Source organism: Mus pahari, chromosome 6 (assembly GCF_900095145.1).
Source record: "Mus pahari chromosome 6, PAHARI_EIJ_v1.1, whole genome shotgun sequence".
Classification (NCBI taxonomy): Eukaryota; Metazoa; Chordata; class Mammalia; order Rodentia; family Muridae; genus Mus; species Mus pahari.
In genome coordinates this window covers 91,552,976-91,572,382 of record NC_034595.1, presented here as the reverse complement: position 1 = coordinate 91,572,382, position 19,407 = coordinate 91,552,976, and the positions used below count along the sequence as shown (strand labels likewise).

Genomic DNA, 19,407 nt, shown 5'->3' with positions numbered 1-19,407 from the left:
TGTGTGTGTGTGTGTGGTGTATGTGTGGAGTGTGTGTGTGTATGTGTGGTGTGTATGTGTGGAGTGTGTGTATGTGTGGAGTGTGTGTGTATGTGTGGTGTGTGTGTGTGTGTGTGTGTGTGTTCAACTTTACCCAGGTTCTCAGTGGTCACTCCTTATGGCTGAGAGCCACCCTGGGCCCGAGATACCTAGGTCTACTCCCCCATGGTATTGGCTGCTGTAGACAGGACAGATAGGGGTCAGTCCACTAAAGGGCCCTGGAGGGGAGAGGAGCTGGGCTCAGGAGGAAAACTTTGGCTTTGCCTGCTCATGGTCTTGCAGTCAGAGGTGACCCAGTAGCCCTGTTCAGGAACATCCTCATTCCCATCTCACAGGGAGGGGTCACGTCAGAACTCCAAGGTCACCAATATCATGCCAGAGCTGCCGGGCGTTGGTGGCCAAGGCACATGACCCAACGTGAGACCCAACTGGTCCCAAAGTGGCTTGGGGTGGGTTGGGTTTCCTGGCTTTCTGGCATGACCTGGGGCCAGCTCCACATGGCATATTCTCAGGGACATGAGTCACAAGGCCAGTCTTCCTCTGCAGACTGGTCTTCATTTCACTTTCTGCAATTTCCCCCCTAATATGGTCTCCTGTGGTTTCCACTTTCCCCTGCTGGGTGCCTTGTCCTGAAAACCTGGCAGGAGGCGTCCCCTGGAAGATGCTGCTTGCCTATGTATGGGTCTATGGAGGACTGTCCCCGGGCAGGTGGAGGCGGTGGGACCACATGGCTCGGGACAGTGCTTTGAGTATCCCGAGCACTGGTCTTCCCAGGGAGGATGCTGCAGGCCGGGTGTGTCCCATGCTTCTCCGGGCATAGCCAGCATCTGAGAGGAGTCTGCTGCATTAACGACGGGTCACCTGGGCAACACCCTCTGAGGTTGGGTTGGGCACGGGAAGGGAGGTAGCCAGGCATACAGGGAGAGACGAGAGGGCTGAATCTGCTTTGCCAGGGACCTGGGGAAGGAAGGACAGCTGTGCAGGAGTGATGATCCTTGCTTCTCGGTGCTCCAAAGGCGGAAGTGGAGCTGCCGGGGAGGGAGGGAGACACCCCAGCAAGGGACCTGGACTCCAGGCAATATGCTCACCCCAAGTGAGGAGCAGGGCAGCTGGGTGGAGTGGCCGGAGCAAAGGCAGTTGGAGGACACTGACTGTTCTAGCACAGCCGTACCACTAGACTGTATACCATGGCACCGAGGCTGGACAAGCATCTGCTGGGAGGCCATCCTGTGCACCGTGGAGTGTTCAACTCCCACTCCCCTGGTGCTAGAATCACCCCCTCCTCCACCCCGTTGTGGCTTCACCCCCCTCCTCCTTCTAGTGGCTTACCAGGTGTGTGTTCACAACCTCGGCGCTTGGAAGGCCGAGGCAGAGGGTTGAGGCAGGATTGCTGTGAGTTTGGGTCCATCTAGGGCTACATAGCCAGAGCAGGTCTGAACCTCTCTACTTTCAAAATAAAATCCCAGTTTTTGGATTGGATGCATAGCAAACCTGCAGGTGTGTGAACTGAGGGGAGGGGACACATTAGAACCCAGTTGTGACCCTCTCCCCCTGCCCCTCCCCCGGAGGAGCAAAGGAACCAGATGAGCCCTACCCTCCCATAGTCCTTCTGTGGAGATGCTCTGCAGGTATCTGTGAGGTGAGGGGTCCCCAGGAAGCCAGGGCCCCCACAGGGTCGGCTGGAGCTCTGCCCGGTCTGCATGTCCTCTTGATGGATGCAGTGGGCAGCCATCACCTGTGACCTGGAGTACCAGGGAGGAGCCTTGGACCTGGAGAGTTGAGTTGGGATGGGGGAGGGTGGAGGGGGCGGTCTGCTGGAGCCTCAGTAAGCCCTGGAATGCTTCCTGACCTTATGGCTCCTGTGAGCACAGGGCCAAGGTTGTGTCACATGACAGCATCTTCCCAGAGCCTCATGCCATGGCTGGGCCATAGGAGCCATCACCACCACCACCACCACCATCAACATCATCATCATCACCACCACCACCATCATCATCATTTTGCTTTGATTTCTAAGACAGGATCTCATGTAGTCCAGGCTGGTCCCTTATTCACTATGTAGCCAAGGCTGACCTTAAATGCCTGATCATATTGCCTTCCAAATGCTGGGATTACAGGCATGGCCCACTGTGTCTGGCTGTTCTGTAGTCCTTGGCACACAATCAGGTGGCTGAAAGTCAAAGAGGGAGGCTGGCTTTCCTGCTGCTCCTCTGAGTAGATGCAGATCCAAATGGGAGACAAGAACGCTGACCTCGGTTGCCAGGTTTGAGCCTTTGACTTGGAAGACGGCGTCCTTGTCCCTTGTGAGAGCCACCAGCCATGGGACAACCTTGGATGTACCTGTACTGTGAAGTCTTGGCAGGCAGCATCCACCCCTATTGCAACATCTTTTAGTTTAAATTGTTCTGAGTGTTGGTAGCATATGGGGAGGGAGCTGTCCCTCTTTCCTACCCAGGCCACAGGTCTCTAACAGATCACTCAGGCATTGTGCATGTCCCTGAGTGGATTTGCTGGCTAAAGGGACTTTGCTGGTCCAAATGTTAGCAAACATCGTTGGCTGTATGTGTGTGTGTGTGTGTGTGTGTGTGTGTGTGTGTGTGTGTGTATGTATGTAAATATGTTTGTACAATTATTTTTTCTCTGTGTATCTACACACATGTGCACATGTATATGCATGCATGCTACATGCAGAATGTCCCTGGGATTGAACTCAACTCAGGCTGTCAGCCTTGGTGGCAAGCTCCTTTACCCGCTGAGCCATTTTGCCAGCCTAAGCCAGTTATTTTTCAGGCCTGAGAAGGAAGTGGCGGCTTGGGTCCCTATGCTTGTGGCTCTCACTAGGGATGGGTACTGGGCTTGTGGCTCTGCAGGTGACCCAGTGTAGCCTGTATGGGCTCAAGGGCTGGAGGTCCTCTCCCTGCCACCCCACGACCATGGTCATTGCTGTATTCACATAATGAAAGACAGACCACCTTGCTGTCTAGATTTCAGCTTCTGTCTCCTCTCCTGTTGAGCCTCCACCCCTTGTCCTGGGATCACAGTAGTAAAGAGGACAGGAAGCTTGGAGAGCTAAGGGCTAGCTCACCATTGGGCCATAGCGGCTATCCCAGAATGCATCAGCTGTCTCTCATTCCCCACAGTGAGGACCACTGTGGACCAGACACCATAGGGAGGCCTGGCCAACACACACCTTTCATTATCCCAGGAAGGGCAATGAGGGGCTGGTGGGGGGCACTATAGTCTGGGAACTGTGTTATCATTTATTCATTCAATAAGTAGTTATTAAGCACCTACTGTATCCAGCCTCCTGCCAAGGCATTTTATAGGAATGGCTACTTTATTGATTTGTTGATTTATTTGCAGTGCCGGGGCGTCCTACGGCTCATTTAACTCTTCCTGTGCCCTGTGTGGTGAGGGCTCTCAGTGGAAGAGGAAGCTAGGATCAGATAAGGAACTAGTGTGCTCCAGGGTCCTGCTCTGCTCATGGGGCCACTTGGAGCATACACATATGGTGGCAGAATTCATTCTTCGTAGGATGGTGGCCAGAGTCTGACAGTGGCACACAGGGCATTGCAAAGATATGTGATAGGACAGAGGTGGCTTCAGAGCAGGAAGGACCAGGGGTGGTGGCCTCCCTTTGCCACTGTGAAAGCAGGGCACAGGCAGGGTGGGCGGAAGCTTAGGGCTCTGTGATTTCAATATAGTGGGGTAGGAAACTGGGGTGGGAGAGCAGGGAGCACCAGTTGGGATGTGGAAGAGAGCAGGGAGCACCAATTGGGATGTGGAAAAGCAGGGAGCACCAACTGGGAGTAGCAAGGAGCACCAACTGGGATGTGGGAGAGTGGGGAGCATCAACTGGGATATGGGAGAGCAGAGAGCAACAACTGGAATTTGGAAGAGCAGGGAGCATCAACTGAGATATGGGAGAGTGGGGAGCATCAGTTGGGATGTGGGAGAGCGAGGAGTACCAACTGGGAGTAGCAGGGAGCACCAACTGGGATTTGGAAGAGCAGAGAGCACTAACTGGGATATGGGAGAGCAGAGAGCACCAACTGGGATTTGGAAGAGCAAGGAGCACCAACTGGGATATGGGAGAGCAGAGAATATCACCTGGGATGTAGGCAGCCCCCGGAGTCTCTTGAGGCATGCCTCGGATAGCCATCTCTAGTCCATTTTGTCAGTTAATTATGAAAGAGAGTAGGAGTTTGGGGAAGTTCCCTGCCTGGGCTAAGGTCACGGACCTGACAGTGGGGGTTCAGGACTCACAGCTCCATCCAGCCTCCCCTGGTCCTTTCCACACCCGAGGTAGACAGACAGCATCTTTCCTTGAAGTCAAGTATAAAGGAGGCTGGTGAAAGTGCTTGCCTGACCCCGGGGCATCTTGCCAGCTCCTGTGGACTTCAGACATTGGGAACAGACAGCCTTGGGGCTCTGCTCTGATAAACTTGGACTGTGGGTAGCTCTGAGCCTCAGTTTCCTCTGTGGAATGGTGGTGCCAGTCAGAGTCTGGCTTGGGGCAGGGTCAGAGTATATGAGCCTCCCCCACCTCCCTCCAGAGGTGCTGAGAGCAGCTGAAGCCCACCCTGAGCTCTCTAGGAAGGGGCAGCGCCCTCACACAGGGCACGGCTTGATCTCTCTGAGAGGTCAGCCAGGGCTCTCCTGGGCTGGGTGGCCCCGGGTCCTCCGAGTACCTTGGGCTTGACCTTGTGTGTGTTCATCTGGAGGCGGCGGACTCTGCTGCCCAGCTTGCCCCGCCACGGATGGGTGAGCCAAGCTGTTTTTAGCTGAGTTTTACAGCCGCTTTCCTGCGCTCGCTCCCTGAGGTCAGAGAGGAAGTCTATGACAGACTAGAGCAGGGGTGGCTCTCAGAGGGCCTTCACTCTCCAAGTCCAGCCTCTTCCCCGGAAAGCCGAATGAGCGTCCCAGTCCCCGCTTGCCCGCCTGCTCCCGCTGCCCACAGAGCTGATGATGGCCACCGTAGCAGTCCAGGGCCCTGGCCTCCTCACTGGGCCATGTGCTTCTGACTCACCCCAGGAAGAACGTGGTGTTTTGGGAGAAGTTTTTAAAAATAGCCCAAGTCCTTCTCAGCCCTGCCCCACCCCTTTCTCCTGGCCAGTCCCTGGAGGGGGCCTCATGTCTTTCCACACTGGTTTTTGGGGTGCCTTGCCTCTCGCACAGCCTAGGGCATGGAGAGGGTGTCAGGCGGGTTCCCTCAGATGAAGTGTGTGGGTGCAGGCTGAGGTAAGAGGAGGAGGCCTACTCTAAGAGTGGGTGCCATGCTTACCTTCTTCCTCAGGAAACTGCCCCGGGGCAAGGAAGCCTCCCCCTCCCTCCCTCTCTCTTTCCTTCGGTTGATGCAGAAAACCACAGCTTTCCTCATAAAGGGAATAAGGGAGAGTTTACTCTGGAGCCATTTTGAGCGACCGTAGCCTGGGAACACAGATTTTACATTCCCACACAGTCTACGTTCCAACATGTAAGCAGTTTTATGAAGTTTTTGTAGTTCTGCAGAACAACAAACAGAAGTCATACATCAAGGCGAGTTTAAAGCATCTTGGTGGGCCCATTGAGAGCAGGTACAGCAAGGTGGGGAGGGGAGAGCTGCTCTTCAGGCCCAAGAGCTCTCTGAAGACGCGCCTAGCATTTGGATTGGTGAGAGGTAGTCACCTGCTGAATTAATAGATAGCAGAAAGGTTTTTATCCTAGGGGGGGCCAAGGATGGCGTCTCTGGAGGGCCAGAACTTAACTCAAGATTAGGTAGTTAGTTTCTGGACTGGTAACATTCCAACCTCCACAGGCCTGCATCAGCCAGTCAGCTCCTGCGGGAAGAAGCCTTTCTGGAGTTTTCTTTCACCCCTCATTCACTAGGTCCCCCTAGCTCCTCCGAGTGCCAGGCTGCACTCCCGGGGCTGTGGGTAGTGTGAACACCAGCCATCTTGCCTGCCTCTGTGGTGGCCACTGGCTAGGAAGGGGGAAGCGGTAGGGCAGACACCTAAGGCTGTGAGGATGTAGCTCAGGTGGCAGACCGATCACCTGGCACACACAGAGACCCAGATTCGATCCCCAGGACCTCATAAACCACACATGGGAGCCCGACCCTGTAATCTCAGCATTCGGGAGGTAGAGGCAGGGGGATTAGCACTTTAAGGTCATCCAGAGCTATGTAACAAGTTTGAGGCCAGCCTGGGCTACATGAGACTCCATCTCAAAAAAACAAATGAGGGGCCAGAGAGATGGCTGAGCAGTTAAGAGTGTTTGCTGTGTTTTGCAGAGGACCCGGATGCAGTTTCCAGTACGCACATTAGGTTTCTCACGGCCTATACCTCCTGTTCCAGGGGATCCAATGCTCTCCTCTGGCCTCTGTGAGGAGAAGGAGGAGGAGGCCTAGGAGGCCTAAAATCCACAGCAAAGCTGTAAGGAAGTACCGAATACTGTGAAGGAAGGCAGGGGGGCTGGGCTGCAGACAGCGTGAGGGCCACATTGGGAGCCCGGTGCAGGTCACCCTCACAGGAGGAACTTGGAGCAGAGCCCTGACAGAAAGGGAGACAGCCGTGTGGATGTATGTAGGAAGAACATTCTAGACAGAGGGAGGTGCATGCATGCAGATGAGGGAGCTTCCTGGTGGCTGTGACTTGAGTGGAGTGAGCTGTCAGGGAGAGATGGGGGTGGACGCAGGGAGGTCGTAAGAGCCTCATGGGCCAAGATGAGGTAGGAGTTTGTGAAGGTCCCAAGCAGAGGATTCGTGTGGCTCCTGTGTTCACCACAGAAGTGCAGGGAGGAGGGGGTAGGAGACCTGTGAGGTTGTAATAATAGTCCGGGTTAGTGACGCGCATGGCTTGAACCCGCTGGTGAGACGCGCTCAGGCCCTGGCATGCCTAAACCAAAGACCACAAGGTTGCGGATAGATAGGACCTGGTGTGTGTGTGTGTGTGTGTGTGTGTGTGTGTGTGTGTGTGTGTGTGGTGGGGTAGGAATTGCCCCAGGCACTGCTGGGAGCAGAGCTGTTGTGAGATCAAGTGAGCTGGCCCACAGGGAGGAGCAGGTGGCCAGCCGTCGGGAGGACTGCTGTGGACTCAGAGACTCCAAGGACAATGGAGTCAGGGTGCTGAGCAGACAGCAGGCAAGGGGCTGATGTGCAAGAGAAGGTCAGGCCAGGGCATCAGTGTGGAGATAGCAGCGGGTGGGGTGGGGAGCCACAGAGCGGGTGAGGTCACTGGAGCAGAGGGCAGGGGGAGTTTGTCTGGTCTGAGGCAGAGGCTGGGATCCAGGATTGAGGTGGGAATCAGGGGGTGGAGGCAGGAAAGGTGGATGAGAGCAGCTGAGGCGGAAGAGGGAGAGACGGAGGAGGGGAGCTGCGGGTGTGTGGAATGAGAGGGCGTTCTTCTAGAGCCTCCGGTGGCCTCAGGATCCGCCCGCTCAGGGGTAGTGAGTTGAGTGCTCATTTCTTGCAGGAGAGAACAGGACAGCTGGAGACAGAACCCAGCCTTGCTTCTTAGGAGCCTTTGTAGATGTGCGTGAAGGAATGGGCGACAGGTGGAGGAGATATAGGGTGAGGGAAGTCCTCCTCCTCCTCCTCCTCCTCCTCCTCCTCCTCCTCCCCTCCTCCTCTTCTCCTCCTCCTCATCTTCCTCCTCTTCTTCCTCCTCCTCTTCCTCCTCCTCCTCTTTTTCTTCTTCTTCCTCTCCTCTTTTCTTTTCTCCCTCTCTCCCTCTCTCCATCTCTCCCAGGGCAGGATCTCATGTAGCCCAGGTTGTCTCATATAGCCCAGGCTAGTCTTAGAATTGTCATGTATCCAAAAGTAAACTCGAATTTCTGATCTTTTCTTCTCTCTCTCTCTCTCTCTCTCTCCCTTTCTTTCTTTCTTTCTTTCTTTCTTTCTTTCTTTCTTTCTTTCTTTCTTTCTTTCTTTCTTTCTTTCTTTCTTTCTTTCTTTCTGGTTTTTTAAGACAGTTTTTTCTTTGTAGCCCCAGTTGACCTGGAACTCACTCTGTAGACCAGGCTGGCCTCGAACTCATAGAGATCCGCCTGCCTCTGTGTCCCAAGTGCTGGGGTTAAAGGTGTCTGCCACCGCTGCCTGGTGCACTTTTGATCTTCTATCCTGCACCTTCCAGAGAGCTGGACAGGCATGTGTCACCGTGTCAGGTTTTACGTGGTGCTGAGAGTTGAACCCAGCCAGGGCTTTGCACATGCTCATCAAGGTACCTGACTAATTGAGTCATAGCTTCAGCCTTGTTTAAAGAGGAGGTCTGAGCTGGGTGGAGGTGGTGCACACCTGTAATCCCAGCACTAGGGGAGGCAGAGGCAGGCAGACCTCTGTGTTGTGGGCCAACCTGGTCTACCGAGTGAGTTCCAGAACAGCCAGGGCTACACAGAGAAACCCTGTCTTGAAAAACCAAACCAAACCAAACCAAATGAAACAAGACAAGACAAGACAAGGTAACTTTCAAGGTAGACGAGCCTAGCTTCCAATTTGCGGTGTCCCTGTCCCTGCCTCCTAAGTGCTGGGTTACAGGCATGAATCACCCTGCCTGGCACGCCTCTGTGTTTTTAAGGCGGGCAGTCACAAGGCCATAGAGGTGAGCTAAGATATGTGCTGCTGACCTCAGCATTGACCCAGGGAGACGGCTCTGCTCCAGGCCACGCATTCTTCCTTCCACATACGAAGTTTTACCTCACTCTGGTGTCACTCACTGTCCATCAACATGCATTGTCACAAATCTGTGAAGGCAATGACAGGCCAGGCAGGTGCTCCTGCTAGAGAGGCCCTCAGGGTCTCATTTGTGTGTGTGTGTGTGTGTGTGTGTGTGTTGTATATCGTGTGTGTGTAATGTGTGTGTGTGTGTTGTATATCGTGTGTATGTAATATGTGTGTGTGTGAGGTGTGATGTGATTGTGTATATGTGGTGTATATATGGTATGTGTATGTGGTGTGTGTGGTATGTATAGTATATATGTGTGTGATTGTGTGTGTGTGGTGCATGTGTATGGTGTGTGTGATGTGGTATGTGTGTGTGGTGTATATGGTGTGTGTGATCTGTATGGTGTGTCTGTGTGTCTGTGTGATGTGTATGTATGGAGTGTGTGGTGTGGTATGTGTGTGTATGTGGTGTGTATGTCTGTGTGTGGTGTGTATGTATGGTGTGTGTGGTATGGTGTGTTTATGTGTGTGTGGTGTATGTATGGTGTGGCGTATATAGTGTGTATGGTGTGTATGTGGTGTTGTGTGTGTAATTGTGTGTATGTGTGGTGTGTTTAAGGTCAGAGGACAACTTTTGGAGCTCACTTCTCTCCTTCTACCTTGTTGAGACACGGTCTTTTCTTCCTGAGGTAGCTCTGCACACCGTAGCGTAACTGCTCCATTAGCTAATGTGTGATTCTCCTCTCTCTGCCTCTGTCTTGCTGTGATCACAGAGGGCGATGCTGCACTGTGTCTCTATGTGCCTTCCAGGGACTGACCTGAGGCTGTCAGGCCTGCAGGGCCAGCACTTTCACCTGCTGAACCTTAGCACATTCCCAACCTGAATTCTTAGCCTGCAGACGTCTCTGTGTGGGCCACCTGATCTGGAGAACTGGAGGTCACAGGGAGGGGCCTCACGCTGCGGCCCTTGCTGCCCTGCTGGGGAGGGCGCCATTGGACTATGGTGGGAAGCTCTGTGGGTGTGGAGCGAGGTGATGGTGTGCAGCTTAGCGCCCACCTGAGTGTGTGCTGAGCCCGCAGCAGTGTGTCCTCTTAGCATGAGATCCCTTGGTGAGCTCTGGTTCAGGTCCCAGGCCAAGTTCATTCCTTACCCCCCACCCTGGGGGCCTCAGGTGCTCAGTGCGCATGCACCCACTTCACTCACACAGGGGAGTAGCCCAGCTTGGACACAGTGCGCTCCGAGGACGCTCTGCCCCAGGGCACTCCACAAGGCATCTTCCTGGAAGTGGGTTGCAATACCCATCTGGCCCATCCAGGGGCCCGCCCATCAGAATGGGCAGGGTCATTCCCACCGTAGGACCTGTACCTGCACACCTGAGGACTGGTACCTGGGTTCCTCTGGCAGCCAGGCTAGCAGGAAGTGGGCACTGTGCTCATGAAAGTGCTTACTGAATGGCATAGGGGTGAGAGACTTGGGGTGCAAGGGAAGAGGGGGTGAGATTAACCCTCTGGAGGTCAGGGCAAGTGAATTGGAGTCCTAGGGACACGGCCAACATTGTGACCTGCTCTCAGTGTTGAGGCCACACATGGACTTTGGATGCTTCTGACAATTGTGGCTGGATGCCGTGTGTGACATGTGTCTGTGCATCTCCCACCATATCCCAGGGGCCCCTTAAGATGCCCTCCGATGATCCCTTGGCTCTAGCTCACCACCCTCCCCCTGCCTGTCTGCATCATTGTCCCCATCTCATGACGCTGGCTCAGTCACTTCATTATGCCACAGACTTTCCTGCTCTCAGAAATAAGGGTGGCAGAACTCCCTCTTAGCCTGTCCCCTGTCCCCTGGGAAGTGGCTTCCTTTTCCAGGTAGGGAAGCTGACTTGATCCAAGGGAGTGGTGAGGACAAGCCTAAGTCTCAAGCTCACTCAGCTCCGCTCCGCTCGCTGGGTCACACTCTGGGGTGTGGCTGGGAGCCCAGGATCTCCAGAGAAGAGGTTGGAACAGTACAGCTGATGGACTGAAGGAGGTTTTCATATGCACTCCCGCCCGGACCCTGGGGACAGCAGGGTTAATGTGTCTGGGACTGGGAGGGGGAGGGAATCTGAGTCTGGTGGCAGCCAGTTTCTTCTCCAGCCAGCAGCTTCTCCAAAGGGCTCTGGTTTCCAGGGCAACAGACCCCAGAGTCCCCTCTGGCCCGCCTGTGGGGTGGCTCCTTCCCACAGAGGCCCAGGGGGCGGTGCCCCTCACCCTTCCTTCATTGACCAGGGGCTGGCCTAGGAGATCCTTTGGGGTGGGGCGGGCACCTACCCTGAGCTGGGGGACAAGGGGTCCTTTGTTCCTAGGTAGCCTCCATTGACCAAGCCTCGCCCACCCCAGGGAGGAGAGACTCCCCCCCCCCCATTCCCTGTAAAGAAAGGAAGTTAAGAGACAAGAGCCTGAATGACCCCATGTCTGGGGGCTCATTGGCTACAGGCTCAGAGGGGAGGAGCCAGGGCCTCCGCTGTCTCTTTGGTTCACTTTGCCGGCCTGGAGCTCTCTCTCTCTATCCCTAGCATGTCCTTTCCTGCAGAGGCAGCAGCTGAGGGACAGCCCTGTCCTCTCTCCCTGTGCCTCCAAGCTCTGTGGCCTGTAGACCTCATGGACATCCCTCGCTCCTCTCAGGCTCTGGTTCCTCTGGGAAGGAAGGAATTTAGATAGCGACTGGTGACTTCGGGATTGACTTCATTTCTGCCCCTTGACGGGTCCTGAGCTGGAAGAGCCATCTGTGAAATAGAATCTCCCTGGTAGGGCATTTACTAAGAGCTGAAGTGTCCCCCAGTGCCATCCCAACCCTCTTACGCTGAGGCCAGGTCCACACCGCGATCACTCAAGTGTTTCTCTATTGCTCTCTGCCCAGTTTCTTTGTGAGCCGTCCCTGTGTGGTATCTCCACCAGGTGGCCCTTGGTGCCTGGGAATTGCCAGGGCAGGACTTTGCAAGTTAGCCCTGGTGCCCCCTCCCGGCTGGGACTCAGCCCCATTTCCTGCATGGAGCCCTTGGGGCAGCGTCCCTGTCCGGGGATTTTAGTGCATGTTTCTCCTCCCTCTACCTGAAGCCTGCCCCTACAGCTGCCCCCTCCCAGCTCTGTGCCCCCCAGCTCTGTGCCCTCCCAAGCGGGGACACGCTCTGTACTTAGTTGGGCAGCTGTTATAGGCACTTGCTGTAGGCCACACCCTGGCCACCGTTCCTGGAGATGAAGTGCAGCCAGTGTGTCCCAGAGCTTCTGGTCTAGTGAGCAAGACCCCTGTAATAGGGGCTGTGTCACCAGCCTTGTGTGTGTCCTGTGCTGTTTTGAAAATAGCCTCTTGGCTTAGGAGTGGCCACACCCCAAATCAGAACCTCGATGTGTCCTTTTTAGAAAGTTCCACAGCCAGGGCCCAGAAGCTGCTACGTGAGATGAATCAAGGGCAGGGTCTCAATGGAGAAAGTGGGAGTGGCGTTTTGAAGGTTTAGTAGGAGTTTGCCCATTGAGAGAGGATTCTATCTGGAGAGAACAGACCATCTGAACCAAGGCCCAGGGATCTGAAGCGAGTCTCCGCTGTCATGGGCAGCGGAATTCCAGGACAGGCCAAGAGCCGCTGAGACCTGAGACTGGAGGGGACAGGTAAGGGCTAAAGTGGGAGGCCTTGCTTAGGGCCTGGATGAGGAAGGAGCTGACCAGAGTTGTCAAGCTGTAGGAGAGTCCCTGGGGTTCTTGAGGCGGGGGACCAGTTGGCCAAGTACCTGTCTGATGAGAGCCGGAAGCTAGAAATTCTTGAGGACAGTGGCCCCAGCCCTAGCTCCTTGCTACCTGTCCTTCAGTTCTCTACCTCCACTGGTTTTGTGGCATCCAGGAGCCAGATGTGCACACTTGTCTCTGAGGCTGGAGTTCCTCAGCCGGGTACCTGGGCCACAGCCTGCTTCCTGTGTGTCCTTCAAGGGTGGCCAGAAGCTGTCTGGTGCAGACAGTGCCGCTGGACTCTGCCCCCTTCCCTCTCCCAGCCCTCCCCAGGACCACCCTCCACTGTTGTCAGTGTCTGGCTTCACTCATAGCCCTTCCTGAAGTCTGAGTCCCCCAGGGAGTGTTTCCTGGGGGTTCACAAGGGAGGAAGTGGGATGGGAACTGCTCAGAGAGTTACTCACACATAGGCCAGTGCCTGGGAACTGAGTTTAACTCCTGAGACCTGCTGCCACCGCTGCCTCTGTCGCAGCCACCACCACCAACCTTAGGCTTCAGATCCAGAGGGAGGGGAAACCCCAGGGACACCCACAGGCCAGCTGACCGAGTTACTAGCTGGGACAGAAGATGTGTCAAAGTGAGGCTGCTGGATGCTTCCTCTCTGGGGTCTGGTCACTGAACTCCACACGGCCTACACGCCATGTAGGCTCCCCCAAGCCCGAGCCCAGGCTTTCTGCCTTGTACCCCGCGGGTCACCCCAAAGAACAGTGTGGTATGAAAAGGGGCAGCTCTGGGGTCCACCTGCCTGTCAGTCTTATTTTTAAGAGATGTCTGCAAGAGGAGCAAATCTGTAATCCTACAACCAGAATATCACATGGTCAGGGTTTCGATGTTAACGGTGGCCACGCTGGCTATGGGGCTGATGGCTATGGGGCTGTTCCTGGTCCAGTTCTTCTTCTTAGCTCAGGACCTCGTTCGGCTCCGGGCAGATGTTCCCTGCCTTGGGTGGCATGGCCAGAACTGGGATTTATGCTCAGGAACGCCTGGATTCAGATTTCTACTTTGAGCCACTGCCTGGCTTACGCCATGCCCACCGGGGAAAGTCTGTCCCTTTCCTTGGACTCGGTTTCCACACTTGGTTAGTAGCATTACCACATCTGAGTCCATTTCTAATTCTGAGGATGTGCTGAGGGTCTTGGCAGGTGGACTTAGGAGGATTGGAATGTTAAGGTCATCCTCAGCTACATAGTAAATTTGAGGCCAACCTGGGCTACATAAGACTCTGTCTTAAGTAATAATAATAAGAAGAAGAAAATGGCAATAGATTGGCTGAAGGTGTGTACTGTGATCCTGTAGGCCTGAGCTGGGGTTCCAATCTTAGTGTCAGAAAGAAAGTGTGGATGGTTTTCACTGTGTGGCTGCTTTTTCACTGTGTGGCTGCCTTTTCTTTTCTTTTCTTTTCTTTTCTTTTCTTTTCTTTTCTTTTCTTTTCTTTTCTTTTCTTTTCTTTTCTCTTTTCTTTCCTCCCCTGCTCCTCTCTTTCTTTTTCTCTTTGTTTTGTTTTGTTTGTTTGTTTGTTTGTTTGTTTTGGTTTTTCGAGACACAGTTTCTCTGTATAGCTCTGGCTGTCCTGGAACTCACTTTGTAGACCAGGCTGGCCTCGAACTCAGAAATCTGCCTGCCTCTGCCTCCCAAGCGCTGGGATTAAAGGCGTGCGCCACCTCCGCCCGGCTTCTTTGTCTTTCCCTCCCCAGTGCTCACTGCACAGGGGCTGAGGAGCCCCAACAGAGGTTGTAAAAGTAAGAACTCCCTGCCACATTCACTGGCCCATCATGGTTTTATCCTGGCTCTGCCCTCCTGGCCTCGCAATTGCAAAATATAGCCGGGGCGCTGAGGACGGGGCTCGGTACACAGTGCTTGCCAGTCTTGCATGAAGCCCTGGGCTCAGTCTTCAGCATCGCATAAACTGGTCATTACAGGGCACATCTGTGATCCCAGCCCTCAGGAGGTGAGTGCGGAAGGATCAGAAGCTCCGAGTCAGCCTCAGCTACACAGCTTGAAGGCTAGCCTGGTCTATCTATATGAGACCTTGTCTCTAAACAAACCACCAAGCAAAAAAATCAAAAAGAAGGAAGAGGAGAAGAGAAGAAGAAGAAGAAAGAGGAGGATGAGGAGGAGGTATAGGAGGAGGAGGGGGAGGAAAAGAAGAGAGGAAAAGAAATGTAGCAAGGTTCTAGAATGGCTGGCCTCTGTCCTTGCCTAGCTACTTTAAGATGCTATGTCTTCCCCTTCAAGAGAGCCGGCCACAGGGAAAGCCTAGCTTGGCCCTGGCACAATCACCTGGGCTCCAGCTCCCACCTCGGAATCTTCCAGAGCCTGTATAGCTCAGTAAAATACAGAGAATCTACATTCTAGATTCTCATCTCAGAGATGCAGACACCAGGGCTGGTCTGGTCTGGTCTGGTCTGGGCTGTCAGTGGTCACATGGGACTCTAGTCTGGGCCCCGACTCCAAAACAAACTGGTTGTCACAGCCTGTGTTTTATGTCCTAGCAAATAGAAGACTCACTGGCAGAGAGCATTGTCCCTGAGTCCTCTTTGGAAGTTGTAGCTGTGTCCTCTGTATTTCTTGTTGCCCACGGGAGCCTGTAGAGGCGACTGTGGGTAGCTTTGAGCCATTCCCCTCACTTCCCCACATCCTTCGGAGACTAGTGGCTTTGCGCAGAGTGGCAGCCACAAGCCCGTGAGTGTGAGCAGGGCTCACTAGCATATGTCCTTGCTTGGAGGAGGGTCCAGCTCTACCTTCCTTTTAGCCTGGATCACGTGCGCCTCCAAAGTCCAACTCTTAAGTCCAGGGGAGCAGGGTAGCCAGAGGGTTGAGCAGAGTTCCTGAGATCAGAGCCCTGTTCTGTGTCCTGCCCTGTCAGCTGCCCGCCTTGGCTGTGTGTTGTGACCTGGGGCAAACCCTTAACGTCTCTGGCCTCTGTTTCCTTCTCTCTGAATGATGGGGTGATGTGGGCATAGACGGGAAACATGGAGGAAGTTTCTCGTTCCGTAAGTACTGTCGCGCGCTTTCCTGTCTGGGAGAAACCTCGGGCTCTGAAGAAAGAGCAGGAGAGGGGAAGGCATGAGACTTCTCAGCCTGGCGGGGAAGGGATCTGAATGTCATTGTTATCACGTCATCTTTGTGAGGCTGGGTGATGGTGCCTCCGTTTTTCCTTCTCGGAATGGGCATTTGTTTTCCTGCCCTTGTGTCCTAGCGCTCGCTCCTAAGGAAGATCTGAGGGTTTGAGCCCTCTGGAAGGAGCCCTGCAGGACAGCTTCAGTTTGCAAATGGGGTGACATTGCTCCTTTCCCGTTTTAGGGGTGAACCCTGAAGGCTTGTGAATTCACCTCTGAAAGGCCCAGGTGGGGGTGGGCAGGGAAGCCGGATGCCCACTGTTGTCATATTTAAAGCAGCAAGGGCCCAGGACAGCCTCTGCATGTATAGCCAAGGCCTGATGGCTTGAGAGTGAATTGTGGTATTGTCTAAGGCAAGGACAACGCTGCTATGTGCTGCTTGAGAAGGGAGGTCGGGCTAGGAAATGGCCCAGTGTGTCAGAGTACTTGCTGTGTGATCACGAGGACCTGAGTTCAAATCCCCAGCATGTAAGAAGCCAGATGTGGCCACGACCATGCATGCCTATAGCTCTAGCTCTGCGTGGGGGTGGGTAGAGTAGTGAGGTGGGGTGGGGTGGGAGGGTAGAGACAAGAGGATTGCTGGGTGTACAAATATACACACGTACACATGCATATTTATACACACAATTAAAGATAATATATGTTTAAGGTGAGGTTGAGTTGAGGCTGTAGGTCAATAGCAGAGTGCTTATCTGACACACACAAACCTCTGGGTTCTAACCCAGTGCCAGAAAGCAAGCAAAACCCCATTTCTATGTGCACCATTCTGAAGTCAACAAGAACTAAACAAAAAGGGGCTGGAGAGGTGGCTAAGTGGTTAAGAACACTGACTGCTTTTCCAGAGGTCCTGAGTTCAATTCCCAGCAACCTCATGGTGGCTCACAGCCATCTGTAATGGGATCTGATGCCCTCTTCTGGTGTGTCTGAAGACAGACTGTACTCATATACATAAAATAAATATTTTTTTTTAAAAAAGGATTAAACAAACCCAAAACTCAAACAGTAACAGCACAGAGGTCCGTGTGCTTCTGTGTAAACAGGCTGCGGGGGTCAGCAGTCCCCGGGTTTGAGGGACCATGCTTCAAGATCCTCAGGGTCTCCTGACATCCCCAGACAGTACCTAGCTGTGTGTATGCTTTGGAAGCAGGGCTGTCAGTGAAGACCCCAGTCAGCGTAAAACATTAATGATAAAGAGCAGCAAGGAGGTGGAGTATTCGTGGCAACCCCCTGACTCTGACCCTCAGGGTCCTTCACGGCATCCTGCTCCCTCTAGGGGAGTGGAGGGAGATGCCCAGCGCCCAGGAAGAGATGCAGCGCCCTAGGACATGTGGGAGCATGGCAGAGCATTAGCCTGCGGTCAAGGGGACAAGAGGAGCGCCATGGTGACACGCTCTTTGGGGTGGCTGAAATAGAAGATGGTGTCATGAATGGGGGAGGGGACAACTGAACAAGCTGTGACAGCTAGTGAATATGTTGGGTTGTTCGAGAAACACTTTTATTTTTTGAGACAGGGTTTCTCTGTGTAGTCCTTAATGTCCTAGAACTTGCTCTGTAGACCAGGCTGGCCTCAAATTTAGAGATTCTTTGCCTCTGCCTGTGGATGAAGGGTGTGCACCACCACTGCCCAGCTTAGAAGGATTGTTAAGAGACTAATATTTGCTGTTTCTGGGAACTTAGGACCTGGAATAGAAGAGAGATTGTGTGTTTGTGTGTGTGTGTGTGTGCGCATGTGTGTGCTTGCTCACTTGCATGTCCTTATACAATTGTGAAAGCATGCATGCAAGTGTTTTTTTGTGCCTGGTGCCCACAGGGGTCAGAAGAGGGCATCAGATGCCCTGGAACTGGAATTCTAGACAGTTGTGAGCCACATGTGGATTCCGGCAATCAACCCTGAGTTCTCTGCAAGAGCAGCCGGTGCTCTTAACCACTGAGCCATCTCTCCAGCCCCACAGTTGTTCCTAAAGGAACACAAATAGTGTCTGTCTTTGGTTTGAATCCTGCCTCTTCCTTGCTGTGTGATCTTGGGCAAGTTTCAGGCATACTCTGGACCTCATTTTTGTATTATGACATGTCAATCTATACAAGCGCTTGTGACGGGCTTGGGGTGACCTCCGAGCCACACAAGCTCCGTGAATGTCCCCACCATAATCTTTTTCTGTCACTTGTGCACATTCCATTTTTATTTGCTCAGATAGCAAAAATAAAAGCTATTTTTAGTTGTTGAAAACTAAATGAAAACAGGTCCACAGCCAGCTGGTGCCATGGTCAGGCTCGACGGAGCCCTCTGCTCTTTCTTCAGGCCCGATTCCCTCCCTGGAGGGAGGGCTAGAAGGGCAGCTGCCAGATCAGAGGCACAGGGCACCTCTCCCTGCTCTGTCAGGGACATCTGGCAAGTTTGCTGCAGAGCCTGGGGAGCCCATCCCCCTTGGCCCGGCCTTGCTCTGTGTGTAAGCTCCATGGGACAGGAGTGACCTGTATCACCTGGGATTCTGTCCCTGTCCTGTGCCAACCGCCTCTTTGTAGCCCATTTGCTTCCTACAACTGTGTACCTAGGCCAGTGGCTATGTGCCAGTCGGCCAACCCCATAGGGCAGGACAGTGGGCACAGGCCTGATGTGACGTCAGAGCCACAGGAGCCTGTGGTGTTGGGGACATCACGAGGAGGAAGTGTCCCTGTATTTGTGACCGTCCAATCCAGGGCATTATGGTTTCAAGAGCCTGAGGACTCAGCTTTTCAAGTGTGACCCCAGACCCTGGGCTAGAGGACATGGGACAGATCTTCTTGACTGGCCCACAGGCTCCTAAGGACCAGCCCCTTGACAGTGGATTAAGGCAGGTTGTGGTTGCAGTGACTTCTGGGAAGATGGGGAATTCTTCCGTGCAGTTGGCAGTTTTTCTATAAGTTAATGATTTATATCGGGTGGAGGCCAGGCCCTTTCTGGGGCTGCCGGGAAGAACATGTGTGTGTGTGTGTGTGTGTGTGTGTGTGTGTGTGTGTGTGGCTGGGCCGGAGCACTGTGTATGAGCTGGGCTTGCTCGCTCACTGACTGCCCCTTCCTCAGGTTATCTGACTGTCTCTGGCCTTCTTTTCACAGGTAAGCAGCGAGGACGGCGGTAGACTGAGCTGGACCCTGTCTGATGGCTTCCTCGAACCCTCCTCCACAGCCTGCCATAGGTACTGTACCCCAGGGCCCCGGTGACAGGGCTGAGCTATATTGGTCTGGGGTAGATTGAGTTCTGCTGGCTATGCGCACTGTCTCTATCTGCCTCAGGTTCCCTATCCACAGATGGAATCGTGACTCTACAGTAAACAGCAGGCTGATGGTTTACCCGTTGCCTAAGATCACCTGCAGAGATGGACAGTATGGGGACTGGGATTGAGGGGCACTTGGGGTTCAAGCCGGTCAGTTGAAGGTGCAAATTGGGATTGAGGGGGAAGGTCTGACCATAAGGTTGAATCTTAGACTGTTTTAAGAAAAGAAGAAAAAAAAAATATTTACCCAACAAAACCACTTGTTGACCTGGAATTTAACCCAGCTTCCTGTGTTTTACTTGGCACCCCCTTCCGTGGGGCCCCAGCTACCGCAGGGTGGCATCTGGACCCTGTCCTGATGGACAGGACCATGGCTATTTTACCCATATGCCCAGCTTCCTGCCTTCTTGTCTCCCCCTGCCTCTTCCCCGCCCCTGCAGGGAGGGAAGCATGTATATCTGCTACAGCAATGGCTCCTCGGCTCCCAGCCCAGTCACTGAGTTTGGATCCTGACCCTGCCTGCCACTCACACCGTGAGCTTTGTTACAGGACATGGCGTCTCTACAGCTCAGTGTCCTTGTCCATAAATGTGGGGGTCGTAAT

General features: G+C 53.8%; 1 protein-coding gene across 9 annotated transcripts in view; it reads left to right on the top strand.

The window, feature by feature from the left end:
* The window catches only part of Arhgef10l (Rho guanine nucleotide exchange factor 10 like), a 145,770-nt gene that overhangs the window by 26,538 nt on the left and 99,825 nt on the right, over nucleotides 1-19,407 (top strand). For 6 of the 9 annotated variants that reach the window (XM_029539498.1, XM_029539497.1, XM_021199843.1 and 3 more), the window contains exon 2: nucleotides 18,647-18,726. In XM_029539498.1, the coding sequence (XP_029395358.1) occupies nucleotides 18,690-18,726 (37 nt within the window). In that variant the 5' untranslated portion in view covers nucleotides 18,647-18,689. Of the gene's footprint in view, nucleotides 1-15,279; nucleotides 15,427-18,126; nucleotides 18,388-18,646; nucleotides 18,727-19,407 lie in introns of those variants that run through there. The other 3 variants (XM_029539501.1, XM_029539495.1, XM_029539499.1) reach the window with 2 other exon arrangements.